Below are 9,561 nucleotides of genomic sequence, written 5' to 3'. Positions count from 1 at the left end.
CGCCACGTCGTCGGCCGCAGCTACGTCGTTACCGCGGTAACCGCGGGCGACATCAGGATCCAGATTTCAATCCGATAAAAAAAAAGAGAGAAAACAGAAGTGGAAGCGAGAGTTGCAGACGGGTGGCACGTTTTGGATCCAACCTCAAAAAGCGCTTTCTGTCAATCAATCAATCAATCAATCAATCAATCAATCAATCAATCAGTCAATCAATCAGTGACTTCAGGAATCAGCAGACAGCCGTCGACATAATTTCCCACGTTGCATGAAATCAACACGTCAGAGTGAGACGGACACTAACAACACTCCTCAACCTCCGACTGTGTGTGTGTGTGTGTGTGTGTGTGTGTGTGTGTGTGTGTGTGTGTGTGTGTGTGTGTGTGTGTGTGTGTGTGTGTGTGTGTGTGTGTGTGTGTGGGTGTGCGTGTGCGTGTCTCTATGTGTGCAGCCAGGCGTGCTGCAGACACTGCGCCGCCGTCGCCCTCCGTTCGGGCTCCAGCTCCATCATGGTCAACAGGAAGTCGCTGAACTGCGCCGCCTGGTCCAGCGGCCACTCGTACTTCTCCAGCAGAACCTCGAACAGACCCCACGGCTTCAGGCTGGAGATGTGACGCAGCTCGCCTGATCCACGATACAAAACACAGAAGTTGAAGGAGCAGAAGAACTACAACTCCCAGGGTGCATTTCAACCAACCAGGCCAATCACAGAGCTTCGCTTTCTGTCAGTACTACGAAGTGTAAATTCAAAACTCTGGCATTCGCTCTTCAGGACTGTCTTCTCCTGCACGGCAACGGCAGCTGAGGATTCTGGGTAATGTAGCGTTTGGAACGACTCACCTCTCCTGTTGAAGTACTCTCTGGAGTACCTGCCAGACAGAGCGAAGGGCAGCGGAACCGGTCCGAGTAGCTCCATGATGTGAGCGATGTGATCTGAAGACAGTACAAGTACACACTGAAGTACCCCACAGCACTCTATGACTCTGCAGTGTGTAGTACTGGAATAATGGGTGTAGTATTGTGTGTAGTACTGCAGTAGATGTACCTTCGTCTCGGGTGTAATCTTCTCCTGAGTGCGGTTCGAACAGATAATCTCCGGTCGCCAACTCGAACGCCTGAAACGTCATCATGCAGCGAGTCATGTGACCGGTGTGAGTCGGTCACACCTGAGTGAGGCGGGACACGTATGTGTGAGGCTGGTTACCATGCAGGCGATGCTCCAGATGTCGGCCGGCGGTCCGTACTCGGCTCCGATCAGAACCTCCAGCGCTCGGTACTGCCGGGTCTGGATGTCCTCCGTGAAGTGTTTGTGCTGGACGAGAGACAGAAAGTGAGAGAGAGAGAGGAGCCGTCTGATTGGTCTGATAAACAGGAAACAGGAAGAGAGATAGATATGATGATGATGATGTTGATGATGAAGGCGTCTCACCACCCAGCATGCATTTCCCAGATCAGCGATTTTCACTCTGAGCCGGTCGGCGTTCTGAGGGTCCAGAGGACTGAGGACGAAGTCGGAGGCACTGAACACTGGAACCAAAACAACAACAAGCCGTCGTCATGGAGACGCTTCAACCTATAAAACCATCAGATCCTGATGAAGTCATCACACTGTGTGTGTGTGTGTGTGTGTGTGTGTGTGCGTGTGTGCGCTCTGACCGTCTCGTCCACTCGAGCATCCCGACTGAGTGGAAAGTGCCGACTCGGACGTCGCTGACATCACAGAGCTGGAGAAGCCTGATAGGCCGGAGGCGGGGCTTGAGAAACGCCCAGGGTCGTGGCCATTACACCTGTCCTCCAACCAGGAGGAGCCAGACTCTGGGCTGGCTTTGCTATTGGCCGTGGGGCAGGAAGTGTTGCCGTTGACGACCAGAGAGCCTGAGAACAAAGAAACATGTATTGTATTTATACTGAGTACTCCAAACTCAGTTTATATCTGTGTGTACACTGTGTGTACTCTGTGTGTACTCACAGGTAGTGTCTGTATCGTCAGCTTGTGGCTGGCCGTCTTCTTCCTCCATATTCTGAACACAAACAAACAAACAAAAACATTGATGTCTCCTCTCTGATTGGCTGCCGTGATACTGCAGTACTGTCAGCAGCAGTAAGAAGCACAACAAAGCAATACTGCAGTAGTATTGCTGCACCACAGTACCTGTATATCCACCAGTCTCTCCTCCAACAGTCTCTGCTGACGCTTCGCTTTTCTCTTCAACTTCTTCTTCTTGTTTTTAGACAGTTTTCCACCCTGCTCACACACACACACACACACACACACACACACACACACACACACACACACACACACACACACACACACACACAAACACACGTGTATGTTTTCATCCAATCAGCTCGGAGGTAACGAGTCTGTTGCTGGGGCCAATCAGAACAGACATCACAGCTGGACACTTACCTGTAGATCCCTGGGAGCCGTGCTAACTAGAGAGAGACAGGCAGACAGACAGACAGACAGACAGGGAGACAGACAGACAGACAGGGAGACAGACAGGGAGAGAGACAGAGAGAAAGAGAGACAGGAAGAAAACATGAGAAACACAGGAGGGAGGGCCGGAGGACAGACAGACAGGAGAAAGAGTGCAGTTAGAACTGTGTACAAAGAGAAGGAGACAGTCAGGAAGCAGACAGACAGGCAGACAGACAGGCAGCTGTCTGTCTGGACAGAGTGGAAACCACAGCTCCCAGTAACAGTGTCCCGCCTCGACCTTTGACCCGGTCTGACGACTGTCTCCATCTTCTGCGGGACTATCCGTCTCAGCTCTTATTGACAGAAGTCTCACTCTGACAGTAAAAACCTTTCAAACACTTGTGAACCCTTAAACACCATCTGGTTTCTGAACCAATCACAGGCAGGGGTTCCTCCTCACCTGATGACCCGGAAGGGGGCGGGGCTCCGGCCCTCTGCCAGACGGTGGCCTCGGCAGCCAGTCTTCTGATGTAAACCTCGTCGACGTCCAACAGGATGTTCTCCGGTTTGATGTCAGTGTGGATGATCTTACACTTAGTGTGGAGGTAGTCCAGCCCCTGAAGCACCTGCAGCACAGTCAGAGTGTGTCTGTAGTGTGTCTGTAGTGTGTGTGTAGTGTGTACATTGTGTGTGTCTGTACTGTGTGTTACCTGTCTGATGATGGTCTTCACACAGACCAGAGGAAGTCCCATATAGTTGGACTTGATGATCCACTTCAGCAGCTGGTGACCCAAAACCTCCAGAACCATACAGACATCTGAGAGAGGCTGAGGAAACTACTGACTGATGGACAGACAGACAGGTAGAGAGACAGACAGACAGACAGGCAGGTGGAGAGAGACAGACAGACAGACAGGTAGAGAGACAGACAGGTGGAGGATACGGACTCCGTTGACTCCAGAGATCTTGAAGTCGTCGATGAGCTGGACGATGGTTTCTCTGTAGGGGTCCGAGGGGTCGCTGTCCCTCACCTGGACAGACAGACAGGAGACAGACAGACAGGTCACCTGAGCGAACCTCACGGCATCGTTGTTGTTGTTGTTGTTGTCGTCATGAGGAAAAGTTCAAAACACTCAACACATCTCAGCAGCTTGATCTCGTCCAGAGCCGTCTCGGTGTAGTGCGGCGCGCTCTTCACCACCTTCAGCGCCACGAACCGCTTCCTCCTGAACCAGAGACACAGAATCACGTCACCACCGAGTCGGTGCGGAAGACAAACCAGGACGTGTTTAAAACATCACCGCGGGGCGGTGGAGGGGGGGGGGGGGGTAGTAGACGTACTGCAGGTCCCAGCACAGCCACACGGTAGAGAAGTGTCCCCAGCCCAGCTTCCTGACCACGTGGTACCGCCCGTTGAACAGGTCGCCGATCTGAACCGGGTAGTAACCGCCTGCAACACAAGAGGACACGCGGAGACAGGAGCTAAGTGCTGGATCTGATTGGAGACCATGACGACACCCACCGATAGCTGTAACCTGACTGCACCACAGGCCTGTCAATCAAACAAGACACGCCCCCTCAAAATACTTTCTGAATCTTCTTTTCTAATGAATGAGGGATTATTTTCAGATGGACCTCCAGAAAACTAAGAAGAAGGAGTGACTTTAGCTAACAACACCGAGATAACTGATGGACACATTTTATTCACTTTGGATTTGATGAGAGAAGTTGAATGGGAGTCTATGGAGCCGGAGGCTTTTTGGAGCCGACCTCTAGTGGCACTCGCTGGTATTGCAGCTTTATGGGCACTTCTGCAATCGACCTCATTTTTCAGACCTGGAAGCTACGAACACTTTTATATTCAGTCTGTGGATCCAAATAAACAGTGATGAATCCACTTCTCATTAATCAAGGTTATTGATAAAAATATTTATTAGTATTGTTGATCAATAATTTAACCGATCAGTTTTTCTGATGACCTCTCACCTTTGCAGTAATCCGACGGGTCCTCCTGCTCCTCATCGTCGGAGCCCAGCAGCTGAGCAGGGGGCGGGGTCAACACCAGAGGAGGCGGGCTCAGAGGCGGAGGAGGTGTGGCCAGTTGATTTATGGCCGGTGACATCACAGGGAGCAGGCCAACGGAAGGAGCCAGAGAGTCGAAGGAGCGGAGGAAGGAGGCAGAGGAGGAGCAGAGGGGGGAGTAGAGGTGGGAGGAGACACTGGGGGTGAAGGTCACCGAGGTCAACAGGAAGGGGTCTGGCGGGTGGGAGGGGCTCAACGGAGGGGTGGGAGGAGCTTTAGCGGACACCGACGGGGATTGAGGGGCATTGTGGGTAATGTGGTGCGGTGAGGTCGGAGGGGACTTGAAGACCTCCGCTGGGCTGCTGTCCTCGTCAGCGTTTTGAAAAGTTCTGTGAGGTGATCTGGAGGAATTCTGGGTAACGTCTTGTTTAACGGTTGGCGGTGATTGACTGGGAGTGTGGGCGGGGTTTGGTGATGTGGCAGGAAGTGACTGGCTGCAAAACGGAGAGGTTTGGAGGGTGGTGTTCGGAGGTACCAGCGGTGCTACGGGGGGATTTAGCTTATATAGAACAGGCGGCGTGGCGTGGAGGGGGTTCTGGGGGGGAGGCGACCGGGTTCGACGGTTGGAGGTTTCAAGGGGGTCTTCCGGTCGCGTTGGTGTGCTTCCCACCGCCGTGGGGGCGGGGGTGTCCGGAGCGCTGCGGGGGGTCGGCGGGGCAGTCGGTGGGTACGTCTGCGGGGGGGTCGCAGGCAGGTCGCCGTCATTGTTCAGAGTCTGAAGGTCGTAGAGGTCGTCTGGCCTGAAAACATGGAGTAGAAAACACAAAAACTTCAAATCATGACATCATTAGTGATTGGTCAGCTGTGTACAAGTGGGTTGTGGTGGGTAGGGTGGGAGGGGGGGGATTCTGATGTCGAGCTACATAAATAAAATCTTACTAACGTTGATCGTCTCTGTGTTTACAGGACGAACAGAACATGAGCTCCCGCGGCTTCATGTTTGTTTACAGCCTCGTCTCGGAGCAGCTGTCGGCTTTATGACATCACGCTGGCAGTTTGACGAAGGACGGCGGCGGACGGAGATTGGTGGAGAAAACACAATCCCTTCCTCAACACCAAACAGCATCCGTCGATCTGTCAGTCAATCGATCAATGGGTGTCGTTTCTTATTTCAGGTGGTGACATCAGCAGCAGTTCTAAAAATAGCTCCTCTTTCCTTTCTGTGATGTCACAGCAGGTAGTGACTGGGAATTAACAGGTCTTTCTGAATCTTCTTTTCTAATGAATGAGGGATTATTTTCAGATGGACCTCCAGAAAACTAAGAAGAAGGAGTGACTTTAGCTAACAACACCGAGATAACTGATGGACACATTTGATTCACTTTGGATTTGATGAGAGAAGTTGAATGGGAGTCTATGGAGCCGGAGGCTTTTTGGAGCCGACCTCTAGTGGCACTCGCTGGTATTGCAGCTGAAGACATTTCTACATCAGAACCATTTGTCAGACCTGGAAGCTACGAACACTTTTATATCCAGTCTGTGGTTTCGTAGTAAAAAAAATGTCTCTCCAACGACCGTTCATATATTATAACGCTCCAAAAATACTCTTCAAAATAACGTTTTATTTTATTCATTTCTTTTTTTGTTTCTTTGCTGAAACATGAACATCCTGAACTCTGTGCGCCGTTACATGTTATTCTGATCAGACAGGCTTCCTGCATTAAACAGACAACACAGGGTCATATAACACACACGATATATAACACACACACACACACACCCTCCCCCTCACTGTCACACACACAGCTGCTCTCCATGACATCACTGACTCATGGACATTGTTGAGGGTTGCCTGAGCTGCCCTGAAATAGACTGAGTGTGTGTGTGTGTGTGTGTGTGTGTGTGTGTGTGTGTGTGTGTGTGTGTGTGTGTGTGTGTGTGTGTGTGTGTGTGTGTGTGTGTGTGTGTGTGTGTGTGTGTGTGTGTGTGTGTGGTGGGATCATGATTCAGTCGCTGGTTCTATTATTGGATCGGAGCGACTCTGGGCCGGGAAGCCGACCCGTTTCTGTCAGCAGGACACCAGCTAGCGCAGCACGGGACGCCTCAGAGAAACTGTTTAGGTTTGTATCTTAACGCTTAAACGAGCGGCGTGTCGTGCCCTCCGTTTGGTCTCAAAGGCAACTCGTTACTATGACTACAACCCAAAACCACTTTCAGTTCTGAGTCCAGCTAGAGAAAAAAAAAAGACCATCAAACCCCTTCACGGTTTTTCCTGACGTTATCACACCGACACACGAGGAAGAACAGAGGACCCGAGATGGAGCCCTGAGGAACCCCTCGACGGGGTCGTGTTGGTTCTGTATTTGGGGCTCAAACCTTTAAAGGAAAAAGTCTTAACCTTAACGATTGGTGGGCAACCTGCTCGACCTCCTGACCCGCAGCGAACCTTCAAGAAAACAAACCTTAACATGAACTGGACTTGAGGGTGTGTGCTAGTTGTTAGCGACAGTTAGTTTGACATTTTCTTTAACATTTGTTGTTTTGTTTTATTTGTTATGCAAGATACGAAGAAATAACAAAGGGGGAAGTGAGGAAAAGAGGATCGACTCCGTATTCAAGTCAAGTAGTTACGTCGGTGGAGTTATAAAAACGTGGAAGCGAAACGGAAGAACTAGCTCGCAGGCTACGATCGCAGTAATTCAATTTTAACGTAGTATATTCATTTTGGTTTTTGCATTAATTCTGTGTAGTTGTTCGAAGCCATTTGTTTTAGCTTAAAAACTTATTAAAAACCTTTTTTTTTTTTTTTTACTGCTTATCTCTATTACCGCCTTGTTCTGCTCGTTGAGGGTAAACAATCCCATCAGGTGTTCATAAGAGAGGATGAAGCTGACGTTCAACGAGTTTGTTTTCAACTTGTAGTGAAAGCTGTGGACGTGTTCGGATCAGAACCGGAGGTGGGAGTTTGTTTGGAGTTTGGATAAAAGAACAGGTTGGTTTTAATGATTTATATACAGCATTTAAAGCCCTGAATTTTTTTTTTACGTTAAGAGAAATTATAAAGACTCTAGAGATGTTGTTGATGCCATCCGATGAGATAAAGAAGTTTTTATTCTGCCTTAAACTGTTCCCACCTTATATATAAAAATCACGATTTATGATTATAAATGAATAAAGTTGACCGAGTCAGACAGGAAGTCGGAGAGATAATGTGATTTTCTTGGAATGAAACTCGCCCGTGCACTCATATTAACACGATTGGCTAAATTTATCTTCTGAGCGAGCGAGTGTGTGTGTGTGTGTGTGTGTGTGTGGGGGGGGGTGTCAGGGGTTTATCTGGTCTACAGCCTCTCGGCTGGTTTCTTACCGGTTCTCGTCTGCTCGGACTCGCCGGTGTTTCTTGCCTCTCCGCCGGTGCTTCTTGCCGGAGGCGGCGGAGTTTGTGGTTCCGGCGCCGACTGCTGCTGACGAGGAACAAACACAAGTCACCTTTTCATTTTCTGTGATTTAACACGAGGCTCACACACCAAACTCCATTCAAAAAAAATTAAATTTAGTGACTTGGTCCTTATTAGTAAGACTATAACTCCTAATATACGAGTTGGTTGCTTTGAAGACCCAAAAAGGAGTTTCTGTTTACTTTGGTATTGGTAGAATACATCGTTATTAAATAATAATTCAGGAACTACACCATAAATAATAATAATAAAGCAATTATCATGAATCTGGATCATAAATATACAGAAACTTTCTGAAGCAAACTGTACTTTTATATTACTATAAAAATAAAACATAACATACACAGCTGTCATTATATGTCTCCAAGATACAAATCACCACGACACACGTCAGTACCAAACCCCATTCATAAAACTCCACATTTTGGTTCTCCTTTCAAACAACTACTTGTACACAAATCAGCACCCTTAACAGGTTAACATGTACCTGGCATGTTACACCTGATGAACACACACTTCTGACCAAAAAAAACAACCTTTTACTTTCCAGATGCAGTCCTCCCTCAACCAGAATGAACGAGGGAGGCCCGGCAGCAGCAAAGCAGCAGGAAGCCATCAATAAAATTCAGATTTCAGCTGATCAGAAGTCACCTGAGGACTCAGTCTGGTGCCGAGTTCATCAGCAGACCTTCGTTTTTAAAATGAAACTGAAGTCAGACACCAGCAGGTTGTAACCATCTGCTGGGAAGGCAAAGTCTATTAAATATCACATTTGTTCAACGGAGTCTGGCGGTGAGGTTAGCTGGTCCAGGAGCTCCAGTCCGTGTGTGTCACAGCCTGGTACCGTTAGCTGACGCTAGCTAGCTTAGCATGCGAGCCCTGACACGAACCCCGCACCGACCGGCACCTGCGTCAGGGACACCGAAACCGGGTCACGGCTACTTTACCTATCAACATCTCTGCTCCCCGGCTCCTCGCACCGAACCGGGTCGGAGCGTCTTCCGCCCGGTTGGGCTGACGGTGCCCGGACGGCTCCTTTAGCCTCTCCCTGCCCGGCTTAACTTCACCAGAAACAGGCACTTAAACTTGGCAACGGTCCGTCAGGAAAAGGTTCCGTGGACCCCCCAAAAAAAGAGATCTGTCCCGGGTCAGAACGGGTCAGAACGGGTCAGCGCGGTGCGCCGTCGGCCTGCCCGTTAGCCCCGTTGAATAACAGCTGACTGCTGTCAGTTAGCCCGTTAGCTCCGTTAGCTCCAGCTGCAACATCAGCGGCTCTCTCTGCAGAATCCGGCCCGGCCGGTGCTCCTCCGTACCGGGTCAGTACCGACCTCCGTACCGGGTCAGTGCCGCTCGTCTACCGGGGGTCCACGCGGTTTATTTTGGGTACGTTTAATTTGCTGCCTCGGTCCTGCCGTTCATGGACTCAGAGAGCTGCTGACAGTTGGACACCGGACACCGGGCTTGTGCGCATGCGCAGCGACCGGCCACGCTGAGACGAGAGCTAAACTGGGAGCAGTGGCGGATCTAAACGGTAAAGAGGCGGGGCCGGGGGGGGGGGCCGCCGCGAAACAAAAACACCAAAACATAATGAAAACCAAGATTTTATTAAATCTAAATTAACAGTGTGACAGTCATTAGCTAAAGTTGCTCCATCTTAAT

General features: G+C 49.9%; 1 protein-coding gene across 2 annotated transcripts; it reads right to left on the bottom strand.

Moving 5' to 3' along the window:
- Positions 1-7: 7 nt before the first annotated feature.
- Positions 8-9,351, bottom strand: srpk3 (SRSF protein kinase 3). 2 transcript variants are annotated; one of them, XM_069716567.1, is made up of 17 exons: positions 8,850-9,351; positions 7,812-7,908; positions 4,409-5,244; positions 3,764-3,872; positions 3,561-3,648; positions 3,366-3,453; positions 3,133-3,239; positions 2,883-3,048; positions 2,411-2,436; positions 2,150-2,242; positions 1,967-2,018; positions 1,654-1,872; positions 1,427-1,524; positions 1,202-1,309; positions 1,043-1,112; positions 838-930; positions 8-621 (listed from the first exon to the last, which is right to left on the bottom strand). In XM_069716567.1, exons 1-17 carry the CDS (start codon positions 8,857-8,859, stop codon positions 437-439), a joined length of 2,445 nt encoding a protein of 814 aa, XP_069572668.1. In that variant the 5' UTR covers positions 8,860-9,351; the 3' UTR covers positions 8-436. The 2 variants fall into 2 exon arrangements, with proteins under 2 accessions (XP_069572668.1, XP_069572669.1); XM_069716568.1 differs by having other exon boundaries at positions 7,812-7,905.
- Between the last annotated feature and the right edge of the window lie 210 nt (positions 9,352-9,561).

Source organism: Brachyistius frenatus, unplaced genomic scaffold (assembly GCF_029030835.1).
Source record: "Brachyistius frenatus isolate BFR_SWC_R1_liver_20210118 unplaced genomic scaffold, ASM2903083v1 Contig_159, whole genome shotgun sequence".
Lineage (NCBI taxonomy): Eukaryota > Metazoa > Chordata > Actinopteri > Embiotocidae > Brachyistius > Brachyistius frenatus.
This window is presented reverse-complemented; position numbering and strand designations above follow the sequence as displayed.